Source organism: Sinohyriopsis cumingii, chromosome 4 (assembly GCF_028554795.1).
Source record: "Sinohyriopsis cumingii isolate HCF-2022 chromosome 4, ASM2855479v2, whole genome shotgun sequence".
Lineage (NCBI taxonomy): Eukaryota > Metazoa > Mollusca > Bivalvia > Unionida > Unionidae > Sinohyriopsis > Sinohyriopsis cumingii.
Window position 1 is genome coordinate 25,640,033 of NC_142964.1, and position 21,638 is coordinate 25,661,670.

At 35.9% G+C, this 21,638-nt stretch overlaps 1 protein-coding gene across 2 annotated transcripts in view; it reads right to left on the reverse strand.

Annotated features, from left to right (window-relative positions):
• The window catches only part of LOC149800832 (uncharacterized), a 155,576-nt gene that overhangs the window by 89,070 nt on the left and 44,868 nt on the right, over nucleotides 1-21,638 (reverse strand). For both annotated transcript variants that reach the window (XM_089954837.1, XM_089954835.1), the window contains exons 8-9: nucleotides 8,338-8,421; nucleotides 4,080-4,202 (exon numbers count right to left, since the gene is read on the reverse strand). In XM_089954837.1, coding sequence (XP_089810963.1) covers nucleotides 4,080-4,202; nucleotides 8,338-8,421 — 207 coding nt within the window. The remainder of the gene's footprint in view (nucleotides 1-4,079; nucleotides 4,203-8,337; nucleotides 8,422-21,638) is intronic.

The following is a 21,638-nucleotide window of genomic DNA, read 5'->3' on the forward strand; positions in this document are numbered from 1 at the left end:
ATCTGACATTCCTGGTCTGCTGCTACAATGAATAATCCAAGGAGTTGCAAAAACTCTGACTGTGATCTATTTCCTGCTGGACTCATTTCCTTTTGGAAATGGACTCTACAAGTTTAATGATTCAGACTACATGAATATGGGGAAGATGTACAACATTGTGATGAGCGTGAAATTCAATGATGAACTATTACGATGGCCAGAGATTGGAAGTTTCCCCAGTTTGTCAGAAACCCAAAATGATCCAAAGGGATAAAAGAGTGTTTTTTCCCTTGGCAAGAATCAAACTTACCAAGTATTTCTGGAGGATGTCATCGAAGTATGCCACTGTTGCAGTGAATGAGGTCAAACAGAACGGTGAAAATGCAGTTCATTATTTTAATCAAGAACCAAGGACTGATGCTTAAACCATACAGGAGAGCTCAAAACTGATAGATATTCCCTCAGTATGCAAATCAAAGGAATTTCTGTGAGGATGGATTGATGGGGAACTGAAAGTATGCATTGAACAGGTTCAGACTGATAGTACACTCTTACATACAAATGGAGAGTCCATACAATTTTGTCATCAACATCTTTTATTTTGGTGAAACTATAAAGTGGTTTATTCAGTTCAGGCAGATGATTGGTTTCACCCTTCTTACAATGCCTGCTTGTCAATGAGTGTCCTCATCTCTTGTTGTAAAACTTCGTCCTTGCCTGATCAGCAGGAAGGACAAAATGGGAGGGGGGTTGGATGATGAAATCTGAAGCCAATCAGAGACATTCAGATTGCCCGCTTGTATTGCAGGAAAAGGGTGATCCAACAATGCTTGCAGTGCAAGAGTCTGGTGTTCACTCATAGACTTTCTGGGTGATCGGAGGAACAAATCAACAGCATGAGTTTGGAGGTTTGGGGTAGAATAACTCTGTCTCTTACCCCCTCTATAAGACTGCCTCTGAAACTGATTGGGTGGCTGTATCTGTACAATGGTTTGAGATCAAAACTGACTGGGTGGTTGCATCTGTATGATGGTTTGAGATCAAAACTGATTGGGTGGTTGCATCTGTACAATGGTTTGAGATCAAAACTGATTTGTTGGTTGCAGCTGTACATTGGTTTGAGATCAAAACTGACTGGGTAGTTGCATCTGTATGATGGTTTGAGATCAAAACTGGTTTTGTGATTGTGTGGCAAATGATCCCATGTCCTTTTGTCTCTGACCATCATATCTTTGAGGATGAGTTAGAGTGGGTTTCTAAGTCTCTGGTGAATGAGCAACAAGATGAAGAGGCAGTTTCTGAGGTTCCTGCATCTGCACTTCCTATATCTTCCCACTGTATAGCAATCGTGAACCATAGTGAGGGATCCACACCATCAGAACATGATGTAGCTTGATCAAGGTCAATTGTATGCATGCGTCACACTGCACAAGATTCAGATTAGCAGAAGCAGTCAATGCATTTGCCATAAAGCAGAAGACACCTGTCAATAAACTTAGCTATCCTGGCCATTGACAAACTGGCGTGATTATTTCCAGGTTTAAACATGTGATCTTAAAAATTGGTAGCAATGCCAAGTTAAAACAAAAATATTGTACACCAGCTTTGACCTCAAATGATAAATGCCTTTATGAATTTTTTTATAGAAGCAGGCCATGTCAGATCAACATCATAATTTTTGTCTAATGCCGGAAGATCAGTGGAAAAGGTACTGGAATGAGTTTTTTCCAGTGGACTTAGACAATCACTGGTAACTGGCTCTGAAAGAGAATTTAGAATTCCCTGAGTCACTGACCTTGTTGACTGAGCAGTCAGCAATTTCCTTAATTTATAAGGACTGCAGTAGGAGACAGAAGGACTCACTTCTTTTTTGTCAAGTCAGCTGAGGCCTTGATCTTGTTAACTGGGGTAGAAGTTAGGGGTGGTTGGCTTTCCAAAGCCACCTGTACCAAATAAATTCCTTCAACCACAAATTAAAGCTGAATTCAATCTGCTCCATACTGGGATCTAAGCAATGAGGACACAACACTCAGTATGTGGCTGTCCTCATTCAGATCAGTCTCTGTGTCTTGACAATACATGCCCACAGTAGAAGTGTGACCTTCATCTCCATGACCACCCCAAAGGGAAAACAAAGGAAATGGCTAACCCTATCAGCAGGATAAAGCTATATGGACAGCTGATTGATAGACAAAAGGTCAGTACTGGTACTGAAGCTATGAGCAGTGGTGCATACAGCTCTGTGACTAGATGGTTTGCAGTGAAACGAGGACAGACAGATCCATCACTAAGATCCTCATCTGGGTTAATATTCCAGAGCCCTACCAGCATAGGCAGGGGAAGGTTTACTAATGACGCCAAGCAGCCATTAGATTACGTGTATTGAGAACCAGACAGGCGGTCAACAGCTGAGACAGCATCATAGAAAAGTGTGGTATGAGAGGTACTAACCCCATGCACCCACACAAACAGACTCAAGGGCCCTTCTCAGACATGTTGGGGGCCTTACAATAACTGTAATGCCTAAAAATGGGTGACACTCCCCCAAACTATCAAAATCATCAAATAAGGTAGAAGAAGTGTATACAAGTAGAAAATGTCCAGAACTAACTAAATCATCACCTCCTGCACCAGGCAACATATTTGTAGTTCCAATGAAGGCAAATGGGGCAGAGAAGACAAGTCTGCAGCCCCAGGTTCCTCCAATTCAGCAGATGCAACAGTAGCAGTTGATAGCGTACATCATATCTTAGATGGGGGTGGGGTGTGATCCAATAATAACCCCAACAAGGCTGGCCAGCAACTTTGTGTTACATGGCTTACACACTGCATGTTGCCGATGAGGTACCTTTAGTGCAGGTTAGAAAATATTAATGTAGCTTTGAGTTTCTTACACTTCATGCATTTCATCATAATTGACTAAAATGAAAAAAGAAAAAGAAAAAGATTGATAAATTAACAACTTGACTGTGGTAACAGGAAGCCATAATACCCAGTAGTGCACACTAACTTTTAAAGAAGCACACAATGAGGACGAAAAATGAATTACTACAACATATGTTTTTTGATACTATGCTAAAGAATGCAATGAGAGAACAGAAAAAAATAAGTCTGTGCATTTAAAAGAATGACATAAAACTTGGTAAAAATTAAAAAAAATGTATACCACCTGTAATGCAATCCATACTACAACAGAATAGAATAAACCTGACTGGATGGCTGATATTAGGTGAAAAACATCACTGATTTTCGGGAGGTGAAGTAAATGATGCTACCAATTCAATAACAAAAACTGAAAACTAGGTAATGGACAAGAGTTATTGCCCATTACCTATATAAGATAGAATGGAAAGATGAATTTTCATCTTTTGGGAGGGTTTGATTGAGGAGGTTGCAAGCTAATGTTCCTAACATAAATATAATCTATAAATGTAACTGAATAAGAAATATGGACTCCACCGTGTGGAAAAGCAATTAATGATGGACAGACAACAAACAACTCAAGATGGATGCAAGACTATGCCATAAGTTCACTTGACCATATGGCCAGGCAAACGGTAAAATGAATGAAAAGGTTTGAAATGAATTTCATGTTCTTAGCAATTAGATAATGAACATCACAGAAATATCGTTATATGACTTTGATAATTAAATTATTTGTTAAGCTTAACAAAATTTTTCAGTTTTGTTTTATTCTATTACTTAATTTATGACCAGTCATAACAGTGAATGATAAAGACAATGAAACAATATGTTCTGATAATAATTACACTACTGCACTAAAATATCCCTACTTTTATAGAAAAATGAACTTCAAATTATTTGTAAATGGTCAAATTATCCTGCTTTAAATAGCGAAAATTGGACTTCAAATTACCCTGTTTTCAATAGCAGCAATGTGCTTCAAATTAGCATTTTCAATAGCAAAAATTGACTTAAATTTATTCATAAATGGTAATATTATCCTTCTTTCAATAGGAAAAATTGGACATAAATTTATTAATAAATGGTCAAATTACCATTTCACCATTTATTTTGAGAGTTAACTGAACTGTGGAATCTTCACTAAAGATAATGCTAAACAGAAAGCAGAAACTTACCATCAAGAAAGTTGTGGAGGAAAGTTATGGTTTGAATCCATTTCTCTTTCCCCATTGAGGCAGAGATATCCACAAGCAGTACTGTATCAAATCCAGTTCCTCTAGAACTTTTGAGATCTGATCCTGTAACAATAATATTTGCTTACATTTAAAATTCAATTTAATATAAACAGATAAAAAAGTACAAAACTAAGCAATGTCGTATCACTCAAATACATGGTCTACTTATTGCCTATAATGTCATATCACCCAAATAAATGGCTTACTGTAATTTCTCTAATGACATGCCACTCAATTAAATGGTATACTGTAATATCTCTAACATCATATCACTCACAAAATGGTATACTGTATTGTCTCCAATGTCCTATCACTCAAATAAATGGTCTACTAAATTACCTCTAATGTCATATCACTCCGATAAATGGTCTACTGTATTACCTCTAACATCATATCACTCCGATAAATGGTCTACTGTATTACCTCTAACATCATATCACTCCGATAAATAGTCTACTGTATAAGCTCTAATGTCATATCACTCCGATAAATGGTCTACTGTATTGGATCTAATGTCATATCACTCCGATAAATGGTCTACTTTATTGGCTCTAATGTCATATCACTCCAATAAATGGTCTAATGCATTACCTCTAACGTAATATGACTCCGATAAATGGTCTACTGTATTACCTCTAACATCATAACACTCCGATAAATGGTCTACTGTATTACCTCTAACCTCATATCACTCTGATAAATGGTCTACTGTATTACCTCTAACATCATATCACTCCAATAAATAGTCTACTGTATAAGCTCTAATGTCATATCACTCCGATAAATGGTCTACTGTATTGGATCTAATGTCATATCACTTCGATAAATGGTCTACTTTACAGGCTCTAATGTCATATCACTCCAATAAATGGTCTAATGTATTACCTCTAACGTAATATGACTCCAATAAATGGTCTAATGTATTACCTCTAACATCATATCACTCCGATAAATGGTCTACCGTATAAGCTCTAATGTCATATCACTCCGATAAATGGTCTACTGTATTACCTCTAATGTCATATCACTTCGATAAATGGTCTACTTTACAGGCTCTAATGTCATATCACTCTGATAAATGGTCTACTGTATTACCTCTAACCTCATATCACTCCGATAAATGGTCTACTGTATTACCTCTAATGTCATATCACTTCGATAAATGGTCTACTTTACAGGCTCTAATGTCATATCACTCTGATAAATGGTCTACTGTATTACCTCTAACCTCATATCACTCCAATAAATGGTCTACTGTATTACTTCTAATATCATATCACTCTGATAAATGGTCTACTGTATTACCTCTAATGTCATATCACTCCGATAAATGGTCTACTGTATTGGCTCTAATGTCATATTACTCTGATAAAAGGTCTACTGTATTACCTCTAATGTCATATCACCCCGATAAATGGTCTACTGTATTGGCTCTAATGTCATATCTCTCTGATAAATGGTCTACTGTATTACCTCTAATGTCATATCACTCCGATAAATAATCCACTGTATTGGCTCTAATAATCTTATTTGCTAATTGCACAGATACAGCAATAGCATTGCAACAATTGATACACATAATAGAATGTTTCTGTACTACTATTAGAATTGTAGTCAACATGGATAAGACAAAACACATAATAGAATGTTTCTGTACTACTACTGGAATTGTAGTTAACATGGATAAGACAAAATTAATTAAGTTTCCCAATGGAGGACCTTTAAGGAATTGTGAAAAGTGGTTTTTAAATGGGGCACAAATTAGTACAGTTCTCATTTTACAAATATATGGGTCTTGTGTTTACCCAAACTGACCTGTACAAAGGCTAAAGAAACATTAGTGGCTCAAGAGTATTAAATCTGTCATGGCTATCTTTTATTACATACATGTGATTGTACTCATGGTATGCCAAAAATACCATATTAAAAATGCTGTCTACTGCACAGATAGTTGAAATATACCATTTTTAAAAAAATTATGCTTCAAAGATATGCATCTTTTGTATTTCATGCACATAAATTCAGTTCAGTCCCAGAATACAAATATAATTTTACAGTATATAACAAGATATTTCATTTTAAAGAAGGGATAAATTATTCATAAAAGCAAAAACGCATCATTTATTTTTCATTCTTTATTTAAAGTCTAAACAAATCTTCATTAATTTTATATAATTTACAGTGATGTAATCTGCCAACAGATTTTTGGATCTGACCCAAGAAGTTTTTGAGGATGAGAAAGAAGTCTTTGAGGATGAGAAAGAAGTCCTTGAGAATGAGAAAGAAGTCCTTGAGGACAAGACTCGAATATACATCTTAAGTCCAAGTCAGGAACTTCCTCTTTGAAGGTAACAAAACTTGGACAACTTTTGGAGAGCAGTCAGCAGCCTTACAAACCCAGCAACAGGAAAATGAAGCTAGAAGTTCTAATCCATTCTTTGCAAAATACAAAGTGATTCAGGGGAAAATGTGGACCAGAAAACTATTTTGAGACCCTATTAAGTGTGAAGCTTAGTTATCACAGTGAATCAGTGGTCACCAGAAAGTAACTTTGTGAAGAAAACTAAAAATGCTATTGGATGTTATTAAAAAATCTTTAGCAATCAGTCAGATAAAGAACTCTTCCTATTTCATTAACTGACAATGTACTGATTCATACTGTAAAATCGGAATCTAAATCCAATTTATGCTCAAATCTTGATGTATTATTATACAACAAAGAGAATATATATTATGACAAAAAATACACTTATTTTGTTTTCAAGTCCTTGAAGAACATCAGATTTATGTCAACAAAAATCTACTGGTTTGGAAGCCAATATACTGATCAAAACTTTTAAATCTTACTGTTTGAGATCCTGGTTCTGTCACATGTGGGTATAAACACAGGAAATTTGGGTACTTAAGTTCTGTAGATGCCTATAAAACAGCTGATACTGTGGCAAAACCTATATTATGTTATGGTTCAAAACATGTATTCAGAATGTATCAACAGGGTTCCAAGCCATTTCTACAAACAATATCTTTGTATCTTGAGTAATTTGAATAATTATGTTGTTCTGGGAGAATGTAGCAGTTTACTGTTTTATGTTACATATTACTGTAGGTGTGTCTTGAGTAATTTGAATAATTATGTTGCTCTGGGAGAATGTAGCAGTTTACTGTTTTATGTTACATATTACTGTAGGTGTGTTAAATATTGGGGTAAATACGGATAGGATCAGATACCCAGCAGAATGCTACAACATGTTTAAATATTTAGACATGTTACATGGGCATAACATGTAAGACATTTATTATTTAGCTATGGTTTTGACTTTGTATGGATATTGCAATATGTTGGAGATGTTAGTGTATTTGAAACAGCATTCTCTCAAAAAGTTAAGGATTGTACTAGTCAAAACTGGCATGAAAAAGTATGCAGTTATCAAAATGTATTTAGGTAGTATTAAAATTAAAAAGACATTATTAAATGTTGAGACATACCTTTCCATTAGGTTGCCTGTTGATGGCCATAAAGCTCTTTCAAAATTCAGATGCTCTAGTTATAAACTTTTCATACAGATTGGCAGACATGATGGTGTAAGTACTTCATATTGTTGGTATAATTGTTATTATCACAGAAGATGACTTACATGCATTTCTCATTTATAAACATTTGCAAAGATGTAAGAGAAAAATATTTAGCCAAATCATGGTATAATAATCCATCTCTATAAACATTCTGTGGCTTTATGTCAACACAAAATCATTTTTGTTATTCACTGAGTTGCATTATTTATATACCATTTGCTGCATCAACAAGAAAATTCAAACAATATAGTACAATATGTATATATGTGCTTCGGGTGGCAGATTTTGTCTTTGTATATATTATTGTATTATGGACCAGTGGCCTAGATTACTAATTAAAAATCTTGAATCTTGAATCTTTTATCATAAGGACCTTATCTCTATGCAATATTTTTAATTACTAACAGTGGAATACACAAATGATACAAAAATGCATCTAATAAACAGATACCCAATTGCAAAGATATATAATTCAAACTAAATATACATTACTTGCATATCAACATTCAATTTTCATTTAATATCTTTTATGAAAAGTTCACATAATCAAACATTTATGATTTACATGTTGTGATAATGAGTTGTTAGAGTTATCTCCCCTGCAGCATTAGCTTAATGATCATACCATTACTGACTGCCTCTTGCAGATGCTGTATCCAGTATGCTTCATCCACCAATTTGACCTCCTGATTCTCTTCAATCTGGTAACCTGAAAAATAGACCAGGGCATATCAAAATATATATGTCAATTGAGATATTGAAGTTAATAGTGGCACTGTCAAGTCTGGATGATTTAGCTCTCACGGTAATAAACTATGTCGACTTCCAATAATTCTTCTATGATAAGTCTAGAGGACCAGTATTACAAATTTATTATATACTTTATAAACAGTCCCATTAGTTTGAAGCTGTTACTACCAGTCTATACCCAGCAGTATTAACTGTAAGTAAAAATATTCTCAGCTTACTTTATATGGTAAACACGTGCCCACATTCCATGAACTGATCCTGTCTATGGCTAAATAAAAATAGTGACAGAAACATGGAACACTGACCATGTCATAAATTTGATGGCCACAAGAGGACAATAATGACTGTAACCCATTCTACCTGGCATAATCAGCTGATCTAGCTTTTTTCCACAGGAAATTATATATCATCCAAAATTAACAAAATCTGAAAAACTTAAACTGCAAAATAAAAATTGTTTAAACAATAAATGCGATTTATAAAAAGGTTCAAAATTGATGGCTGGATGAAAAGTAGTGGCTGCTGTTAGTATGAGAGAGTGAGAGAGATAACGAGTTTTAATACATTGGGTCATTGAACAAGCTCTCTTGTACCTAAACAGTTCATTTTTATCTACTGAATAGCTTTGCTTCATCCTGTAATTGGAATTTATTGAAACACAAGTAACACCAAAATGAATCTACTTTTTCTGAGGTATTATCCAAGACTGATGGACCAAAATACCTGGCAACAATCCTGATGCACAATACAAGCTTATGCATTCTGTGCTACATGACCTTGAGTCCAATATTTCTCAATGCTTAGTTAATAACCTGTAATGTTGAATAACTGTATCACAGTACATGACTTATTAAGGTGTGGATAGACTTATCATTGAACAAGGCTTATTTAAGGTGTGGATGTACTTACCATTGAACTGGATGGACTTACCATTGAAATGGATGGACTTACCATTGAACTGGATGGACTTACCATTGAACTGGATGGACTTATCATTGAACAAGAGTTATTTAAGGTGTGGATGTACTTACCATTGAACTGGATGGACTTACCACTGAACTGGATAGACTTATCATTGAACATGACTTATTAAAGGTATGGATGGACTTTAGCGTTGAACATGACTCATCAAAGGTAAGGATGGACTGATCATTCAACAAGAGTTATTTAAGGTGGAGATGGACTTATCATTGGATAAGACTTAAAATGGGGATGGATCACTGGACAAGACTTACATAAAGTGGGATGGATCACTGGACAAGTCTTACATAAAGTGGGGATGGATCACTGGACAACACTTACATAAAGTGGGATGGATCACTGGACAAAACTTACATAGGGCAGCATTGTTATATGACTGTTGATTTGATTTGACATAGGGCATCATTATTTCATGACTACACTGATATGATTTTACATAGGGCAGCATTGTTATATGACTGTTGATTTGATTTGACATAGGGCATCATTGTTATATGAACATATTGATTTGGCTTTACATAGGGCATCATTGTTATATGACTCCACTGCTTTGATTTTACATAAGGCAGCATTGTTATATGACCATATTGATTTGATTTTACATAGGGCATCATTGTTATATGACTCCATTAATTTGATTTTACATAGGGCATCACTATTATATGACTCCATAGATTTGATTTCACATAGAGCATAATTGTTATATGACCTACTGATTTGATTTTACATAGGGCATCATTGTTATATACCATACTGATTTGATTTTACATAGGGCATCACTGTTATATGGCTCCACTGATTTGATTTTACATAGGGCATCATTGTCATACCACTCCACTGATTTGATTTTACATAGGGCATCACTGTTATATGACCTATTGATTTGATTTTACATGGGGCATCATTGTTATATGACCTAATCGATTTGATTTTACATGGGGCATCATTGTTATATAACCGTATTGATTTCATTTTACATAGGAATCATTGTTATATGACTCCAATGATTTGATTCTACATAGGGCATCATTGTTTTATGACTCCATTGATTTGATTTTACTTTGGGCATAATTGTTATATGACCTATTGATTTGATTTTACATACTACGGCATCACTGTTATATGACTATATTGGTTTGATTTTACATAGGGCATCATTGTTTCATGACTCCGTTGATTTGATTTTACATAGGGCATAATTGGTATATGACTCCATTGATTAGATTTTACATACGGCATCTACTAACAGCTGCCTCGCTTGGTGCTCAACATTAAGAGGCTAGTGTTAGGACTGGTTGGCCTGGTGTCAGGATAATGTGACTGGGTGGGACATCATGCTACATGTCTGCAGCATGATGCCCCAGTGCTAGACATCACTATAAACTGTCACACTGCAGACATAGTAGCAATATGACTGAAAAATTGTTAAAGCTACGTTAAAAATCCAAATCACACACAAATCTCACATAGGGCATCATTGTTATATGACCTATTGATTTGATTTTACATAGGGCATCACTGTTATATGACTCCATAGATCTGATTTTACATAGGGCATCACTGTTATATGACTACATTGATTTGATTTTACATAGGGCATCATTGGTATATGACCCATTGATTTGATTTAACATAGGGCATCATTGTTATATGACTCCAAAGATTTGATTTTACATAGGGCATCATTGTTATAGGACCATATTGATTTGATTTTACATGAGGCATTATTGTTACATCACTCCACTGATTTGATTTTATGTAGGGCATCAATGTTATATCACTCCACTGATTTGATTTTACATAGGGCATCATTGTTATATGACCATATTGATTTGAATTTACATAGGGCATCACTGTTATATGACCTAATTGATTTGATTTTACATGGGGCATCATTGTTATATGACTGTATTGATTTGATTTTACATAGGGTGTCACTGTTATATGACCTAATTGATTTGATTTTACATGGGGCATCATTGTTATATGACTGTATTGATTTGATTTTACATAGGGCGTCACTGTTATATGACCTTATTGATTTGATTTTACATGGGGCATCATTGTTATATGACCGTATTGATTTGATTTTACATAGGAATCATTGTTATATGACTCCACTAATTTGATTTTACATAGGGCATCATTGTTTTATGACCGTATTTTTTTATTTTACATAGGGCATTATTGTTTTATGAATGTATTGATTTGATTTTACCAAGGGCATCATAGTTTTATGAACGTATTGTTTTGATTTTACCTAGGGCATAATTATTATATGACCCTCTTGATATAATTTTATGTGGGGCACAATTGTGGTTTGATATGGATCAGCCGGCATAATGGTAACAAGATTTTCAAGATAGCCACCATGGTAACCATATTGGATGTAAGATCAAAATCATTTTCATTTAGGAGCAACAAGACACCATAATAAATCAGGTGAAAACCTACGACTGATATGACTTTCCATTTAGGAGCAGTAATAACAATATTTTTTAAAGATGGCAACCATGGTCCATATTGGAGACCAAGTCAACACCATTTTCATTTTGGACCAAATAGACATTATGTGAATGCTTTCTTTGACATTTCCATACTAATATGACTGTTAAAACTTTATATAAATGATCCCTTTATATAAATGATCCCTTTGTATAAATGATCCCTTTATATAAATAATCATTTTATATAAATAACAATGACCATCTGTTCAGGAGAAGAAGTAATATTAAGATTAATAAGATGGTCACTGTGGTAGCAATATTTGATGTCCAGTACAAAACATTTTCATTTTCGACCCTGGGGATGAACGTGTGTATAATGCTTCATGGCAATCATCTTCCAAGTAGCATACCAATCAACTTTTTTAAAATCCAAGTAGGGAAATTGAATAAGAAAATAAGGAGATTGGGAACTAAAATTGGGAGGTTTTTCATGGCATTTTTTAAGCCTCATTTACACTAAATATTTACTGATTTTCCAGGTCCAACGTGTGAAATTCTCAAAGGATGTGCTATTTCTCCCTGTGATGCACCTTATTTTCCCCCAGGATGTGCCCTCTTTTTATATTCTGGTCAGCTGTGGCCAAACTGCACAAATAGCTAAAGGTCATTCTTAAGCAAAATAGCAAGAAAGCCAGAGTGCGTAATTAACAGTTAATCCATATCATTGCAATTATCTTGTGAAAAGGACTGGCCCTCCAACATAATTCCAGGAAACAATGTTCTAAAGTGAATGTTATGTAAGCACCAGCAATTAATTGGCAAATAAATGATGCCCTATTTTGTTATAAATACACACTCTCGAGCTACTGTACATGTGGCAACTATTTTTCCCCATGTTTTATATCTCACCTTATTCCTTATTCTCAACCAAAAGGTGTTTAATATTGTTAAATAAATAACATATTCTGAATTAGTTTTTTGTGGGCACATAAGATGCATGGTATCTTTCTTCATTCCTTCTTTTAATTTAATGATGGCAATTAATGTTTATATATATGGCACAGTAATGCCAGGTGTGCACTAGTGTAAGTTTCTTTGGTGGGAATGGAGATCCTATAGCATTCACAGTGATCATTCTTGGGATTGAAATTAATTGCAGACTATTTTATTGTTATGATTTATTTTTTGTTCTGGTTTACATTCTGATTTTAGCAATATTGTAGGGTTAAAAGAAATTCATAATTTTTACATGTATAATGATTAAAATTAACATTCTATTTACTGAAGAAAAAATTCTTTGTTAAGTGATATTAATTATTTTGTCATGTGACAACAATATTCACAGGTGATAAAATAGAACATGGCTTCCATAGATTGCATAAGATAGATCTATTTATGTAGGATTTTGGTTTGAGAAATCAAAATCGATAGACATTTTGTAATAATTGGGTGTTCTCTGCAAAAATTGGGAGATATTACAAAATTGCAAGGTCAGTGTGGAATGACCCCAAAAATTTGGGAGTTTTTTCTCCAAGCATGAGATCTGACAGGTATGAAGTAGTTTACAATGAATAGCAACTAATTATGCTTATGGACAAATGGACAATTGGCTGACAGCTGACAGACAACAGTCTATCCCATAAGCCCTTGTGCTGTATGACCAGAACAGCTAAAAATTAGAAACACTTCAATGACTTGCCAAACCTCAGACTTTCACAAAATTCAAATATTGTGTAAGTTTATTTGAAATGGTAATACAAAAATTGTAGACCCTTCCCTCAATTTATCCCCTCCACAGGCATCATCACACAGGAGTAGTAACACCTAATGAAATGGACAAAGTGGTCCCCTATCCATGGCATTTTGAACTGGGGTTGAATCCATATGAAACAGTGACCCCCTCCCTATTAACCATCATATAGGGATTGTAAACCCACATGAAAAAGAACCAATGGACCCCACCCCATTAACCATCACACAGGGGTTGTAACCACATATGAAACAGACACAGTAATCCCTCCCCATGATCCATCACGCATAGGTCATAACCCCATATGAAACAAACACAGTGGTCCCTCTCCTTGAACCATCACACAAGGATTGTAAATCCATATAGTAGTCCCCACCCCATGAACCATCACACAGGGTTTGTATCCCCATATGAAAAAGACAGTGGTTCCACCCCATGAACCATGATACAGGGGCTGTAACCCCACATAAAACAGACACAGTGGACCCCTATCCATTAACCATTACACAGGGGCCATAACCCAATATGAAACAGATACAGTGGTTCCCTCCCCATTAACTAGCACACAGGAGATGTAACCCCATATGAAACAAACATAATGATTCCCTCCCCATTAACCATCACACAGGAGTAACCACATATGAAAAAGACACAGTGGTCCCCACCCCATGAACTATCACACAGGGGTTGTAACCTCATATGAAACAGACACAATGGTCATCTCACCATTAGCCATCACACAGGAGTAACCTCATATGAAAAAGACACAGTGGTCCCCACCCCATGAACTATCACACAGGGGTTGTAACCCCATATGAAACAGACACAGTGGTCATCTCACCATTAGCAATCACACAGGAGTAACCTCATATAACAATAATAATAATAATGAGGACATTGTATAGAGCCTAAATCTTTAGAAGCTCTAAGCACTTTACAACATTAGACAACACCTATAACATCAAAAAACATATATAATGATATGATTACAAAAACAAACACCATGAAATTAGAAAACATAAAAAACATGCTGAAAATATTTAAGGTAGGAAACATTATTAGGTCTTTAAGTTTGTTCTTGCAGTCAAAATAAGTGAGTTTTAAGAGCACTCTTGAATGGGATCACTGTGTCTTTGTGTCTAAGTTCAGTGGGCAATTCATTCCATGTTGCTGGGCCCTGGTATGCAAAAGAACGCTGTCCATATGACTTTGTTTTCATAGTGGGAATAATGAGTATACGATTGTCAGAAGAGGAGTGTAAGTATCTTGATGGTGTGTACACATGGGTGAGGTTGGATAGGTATGTTGGACTGGATTCCGTCAGTGAAACATAGCACAGAGAACAAATGTTGTGTTTGATTCTGGATCGAATGGATAGCCAGTGTAGGGTACAGAGTAGCGGGGAGGTGTGCTCTGATCATGGTACTCTAAGTATAATCTGAGCAGCTTTGTTTTGAACTTTTTGAAGTTTCTGGAGTAGATATTGAGATGAACCAGACAGAATTGAGTTACAATAGTCCAGTCTTGAAAGTACTAATGAACACACAAGTGTTTTAGTGACATCAACTGAAAGATATTTGCGAATGGAGCCGATGCGTCTCAGCTCAAGATATGCAGCCTTGCATATGTTCATGACATGTTGGTGCAATGTGAGAGTACTGTCCAGAGTAACACCTAGGTTTCATACTGATTGTGTGAATTTAATTTAATTTAATATGAAACAGACACAGTGGTCCCCTCCCCATTAACCAATTTCACACAGGAGTAACTCCAAATGAAACAGACAGTGGTCCCTCCCCATTAACCATCACAAAGGGTCTGTAACAACATATGAAACAGATAACGTGGTCACCTCTATACTATTGCATCTCTTATAGTGTGAGTCTGGCCATTGATTACATCATTTTATTGGAATTTTAACATTTCTACTTAAGTTATGTCCCTTCATTTTAGCTCTTGGCCACTGCATACCTTGGCAACCAATTATAATGTAATTTTATGCCATCACGTAGCATGGTAACTAACCTTAATGTAATTCCATGCATTCACATAACTAGGCAACCAATTATAATGTAATTTAATGCCATTGCATACCTTGGCAACCAATTATAATGTAACTGTATGCCATTGCATACCTTAGTGACCCATTATAATGTAATTTTATGCCATTGCATACCTTGGCAACCAATTATAATGTAATTTTATGCCATTGCATACCTTGGCAACCAATTATAATGTAATTTTATTCCATTGTATACCTTGGCAACTAATTATGATACAATTTTATGCCATTGCATACCTTGGCAACCAATTATAATGTAATTTTATGCCATTGCATACCTTGGCAATCAATTATAATGTAATTTTATGCCATTGCATAGCTTGGCAACTAATTATGATATAATGTTATGCCATTGCATACCTTGGCAAATAATTATGATATAATTTTATGCCATTGCATACCTTGGCAACCAATTATAATGTAATTTCATGCCATTGCATGTCTTATTTCTGTTTTTGTGCTTCTGACACTTATAACATATATTTACTTGTAACTCCCATGGACAGTGGTAAAAAGATGTAACAGTGTATATTATGTTCCATTCAGTTATATAGAGAAGTAATAGTGTATATTATGTTCGATGGACAGTGATATAGAGCAATAATAGTGTATATTATGTCCCATGGACAGTGGTATAGAGAGGCAATACTGTATATTATGTCCCATGGACAATGGTATAGAGAGGTAATAGTGTATATTATGTCCCATGGACAATGGTATAGAGAGGTAATAGTGTATATTATGTCCCACGGACAATGGTATAGAGAGGTAATAGTGTATATTATGTCCCACGGACAGTGGTATAGAGAGGTAATAGTGTATATTATGTCCCATGGACAGTGGTATAGAGAGGTAATAGTGTATATTATGTCCCATGGACAGTGGTATAGAGAGGTAATAGTGTATATTATGTCCCACGGACAGTGGTATAGAGAGGTAATAGTGTATATTATGTCCCACGGACAAGGGTATAGAGAGGTAATAGTGTATATTATGTCCCACGGACAAGGGTATAGAGAGGTAATAGTGTATATTATGTCCCACGGACAATGGTATAGAGAGGTAATAGTGTATATTATGTCCCACGGACAATGGTATAGAGAGGTAATAGTGTATATTATGTCCCACGGACAATGGTATAGAGAGGTAATAGTGTATATTATGTCCCATGGACAATGGTATAGAGAGGTAATAGTGTATATTATGTCCCATGGACAGTGGTATAGAGAGGTAATAGTGTATATTATGTCCAAGGACAGTGGTATAGAGAGGTAATAGTGTATATTATGTCCCACGGACAATGGTATAGAGAGGTAATAGTGTATATTATGTCCCACGGACAATGGTATAGAGAGGTAATAGTGTATATTATGTCCCATGGACAATGGTATAGAGAGGTAATAGTGTATATTATGTCCCATGGACAATGGTATAGAGAGGTAATAGTGTATATTATGTCTCACGGACAATGGTATAGAGAGGTAATAGTGTATATTATGTCCCATGGACAATGGTATAGAGAGGTAATAGTGTATATTATGTCCCATGGACAATGGTATAGAGAGGCAATACTGTATATGGGGGCACTCACCAGTTATTATGCACTTTTGAGAGAGTGACTTATGTAAGGTGATGTCGTTTGCATTTAAAACATGCACAACTGAGAGAATGTTGGCATACCTCTATGCTACATTAACATAATGTGGATGATATTTCTTTGGATATTGTACTTTTGGAAACTGTACATGATCTAAGCACACTGCTAACTAAAATGACTGCTCCCTTGTGCTACAAAAATCAGCCTGAATTAGTCTAAAGTACACTATCTGTAGTAGCTATTAAAATAGGGAAAATGAATTTTGTCAGACTAGACAATACCAGGTTCTGAAAGTGCAATGAATGAATTACCAAATATATAAAATGTCAAAATATGTTATCAGCTCTTTTTTATACAATTTACCTCTGAGGTTCAGGAAGTGAAAATGACCAAGTGGAGCTAGCACTTTTTCTAAAGGTGCACATCTGGAGTAAGGCCAAGCTGTATACTCTATAACCCATATTACACCTATCAATCATACACTAAAATAATGGGAATTAAAGGTTCTTCAAACTATACCTAAGACAGACAAGGTCTTTTTTAAATAGCCAGTATAATCAGTGAGGAAAGCCAGGGAAATTCTTTTTCTTTAAAATTCTAACCCTATGCAAAATACAAAATTGTAGAGTGCCACCTATTATGTCCCATGGACAGTGATATAGAGCAGTAATAGTGTATAGTATGTCCCAGAGACAATGACATAGAGATGTAATAGTGTATATTATGTCTTATGGACAGTGGCATAAAGAGGTAATAGTATATATTGTATCCCAGTGACAGTTGTATAAAGAGGTAATAGTATATTTTATATCCCAGAAACAATGGTATAGAGAGGTAATAGTGTATATTCTGTCCCATGGACAATGGTATAGAGAGGTAATAGTGTATATTATGTCCCATGGACAATGGTATAGAGAGGTAATAGTGTATATTATGTCCCACGGACAATGGTATAGAGAGGTAATAGTGTATATTATGTCCCATGGACGATGGTATAGAGAGGTAATAGTGTATATTATGTCCCATGGACAATGGTATAGAGAGGTAATAGTGTATATTATGTCCCATGGACAATGGTATAGAGAGGTAATAGTGTATATTATGTCCCACGGACAATGGTATAGAGAGGTAATAGTGTATATTATGTCCCACGGACAATGGTATAGAGAGGTAATAGTGTATATTATGTCCCATGGACAATGGTATAGAGAGGTAATAGTGTATATTATGTCCCACGGACAATGGTATAGAGAGGTAATAGTGTATATTATGTCCCACGGACAATGGTATAGAGAGGTAATAGTGCATACTATATCCCATGGACAGTAACAACACTAGCTGTAATTGGTGCATTATATAAGAGTTGTACTTTTTGTTAGGATTTTAAAAAAGTTGAGCCTCTTGGCAACATGTGAGATTATGTTATTTCATATCTAGATCATATTTTTTTTTTTTATGATTTTTTTAAAATGTGGTACACACGGCTGAAAATACGTCTGTTGTGACTAGATAACTCTTACCCATCTAGTTCCAGCAAAGTTATTTCTCTTAAATGCAAGGAGTACCTGGTTTTGTCCTTGTCAAATTGACAATCTAACATTGTTCTCTATGACAGTGTGTGAGATGCATGCTGAGGTAGGATAGAAAGTGTATTTATTTCACAAACATTAGCATCAAGGTCTATTCTATAGAAAAACAATAGGTACTGTGATACCTGATATAGAGCCACCAAGGCCAGTAGAATACACTTATTCTTACCCTGGGCTATTACTTGATATACAGCCACTAAGGTCAGTAAAATAAACCTACTCTTACCCTGGGCTCTTACTTTGATATACAGCCACTAAGGCCGGTAGAATACACTTATTCTTATCCTGGGCTCTTACTTTGATATACAGCCACTAAGGCCAGTAGAATACACTTATTCTTACACTGGGCTATTACTTGATATACAGCCACTAAGGCCAGTAGAATACACTTATTCTTACCCTGGGCGCTTACTTGATATACAGCCACTAAGGCCAGTAGAATACACTTATTCTTAGCCTGGGCTCTTACTTTGATATACAGCCACTAAGGCCAGTAGAATATACTTATTCTTACCCAGGGCTATTACTTGATATACAGCCACTAAGGCCAGTTGAATACACTTATTCTTACACTGGGCTATTACTTGATATACAGCCACTATGGCCAGTAGAATACAACTATTCTTACCCTGGGCTATTACTTGATATACAGCCATTAAGGCCAGTAGAATACACTTATTCTTAGCCTGGGCTCTTACTTTGATATACAGCCACTAAGGCCAGTAGAATACACTTATTCTTACCCTGGGCTATTACTTGATATACAGCCACTAAGGCCAGTAGAATACACTTATTCTTACCCTGGGCGCTTACTTGATATACAGCCACTAAGGCCAGTAGAATACACTTATTCTTAGCCTGGGCTCTTACTTGATATACAGCCACTAAGGCCGGTAGAATACACTTATTCTTATCCTGGGCACTTACTTGATATACAGCCACTAAGGCCAGTAGAATACACTTATTCTCACCCTGGGCGCTTACTTGATATACAGCCACTAAGGCCAGTAGAATACACTTATTCTTAGCCTGGGCTCTTACTTTGATATACAGCCACTAAGGCCAGTAGAATATACTTATTCTTACCATGGGCTATTACTTGATATACAGCCACTAAGGCCAGTTGAATACACTTATTCTTACACTGGGCTATTACTTGATATACAGCCACTATGGCCAGTAGAATACAACTATTCTTACCCTGGGCTATTACTTGATATACAGCCACTAAGGCCAGTAGAATACACATATTCTTAGCCTGGGCTCTTACTTTGATATACAGCCACTAAGGCCAGTAGAATATACTTATTCTTACCATGGGCTATTACTTGATATACAGCCACTAAGGCCAGTTGAATACACTTATTCTTACACTGGGCTATTACTTGATATACAGCCACTATGGCCAGTAGAATACAACTATTCTTACCCTGGGCTATTACTTGATATACAGCCACTAAGGCCAGTAGAATACACTTATTCTTACCCTGGGCTATTACTTGATATACAGCCACTAAGGCCAGTAGAATATACTTATTCTTACCCAGGGCTATTACTTGATATACAGCCACTACGGCCAGTTGAATACACTTATTCTTACACTGGGCTATTATTTGATATACAGCCACTATGGCCAGTAGAATACACTTATTCTTACCCTGGGCTATTACTTGATATACAGCCACTAAGGCCAGTAGAATATACTTATTCATACCCTGGGCTATTACTTGATATACAGCCACTAAGGCCAGAATAATACACTTATTCTTACCCTGGGCTATTACTTGATATACAGCCACTAAGGCCAGTAGAATACACTTATTCTTACCCTGAGCTCTTACTTGATGTACAGCCACTAAGGCCAGTAGAATACAATTATTCTTACCCTGGGCTCTTACTTGATATACAGCCACTGAGGCCAGCAGAATACACTTATTCTTACCCTGGGCTCTTACTTGATATACAGCCACTGAGGTCAGCAGAATACACTTATTCTTACCCTGGGCTCTTACTTGATATACAGCCACTGAGGCCAGTAGAATACACTTATTCTTACCCTGGGCTATTACTTGATATACAGCTACTAAGGCCAGTAGGATACACTTTTTCTTACCCTGGGCTCTTACTTGATATACAGAATACACTTATTCTTACCCTGGGCTCTTACTTGATATACAGCCACTGAGGCCAGCAGAATACACTTATTCTTACCCTGGGCTATTACTTGATATACAGCCCCTAAGGCCAGTATAATACACTTATTATTACCCTGAACTCTTATTTGATTTCCAGCCACTATGGCCAGGAGAATACACTTATTCTTACCATGGGCTCTTACTTGATATACAGCCACTAAGGCCAGTAGAATACACTTATTATTAGCTTGAGCTCTTACTTGATTTCCAGCCACTATGGCCAGTAGAATACACTTTTTCTTACCCTGGGCTCTTACTTGATATACAGCCACTAAGGCCAGCAGAATACACTTATTCTTACCCTGGGCTATTACTTCATATACAGCCACTAAGGCCAGTAGAATATGCTTATTCTTACCCTGGGCTCTTACTTGATATACAGCCACTAGCCACTAAGGCCAGTAGAATACACTTTTTCTTACCCTGGGCTCTTACTTGATATACAGCCATTAAGGCCAGTAGAATACACTTATTCTTACCCTGGACTATTACTTGATATACAGCCACTAAGGCCAGTAGAATACACTTATTCTTACCCTGAGCTCTTACTTGATA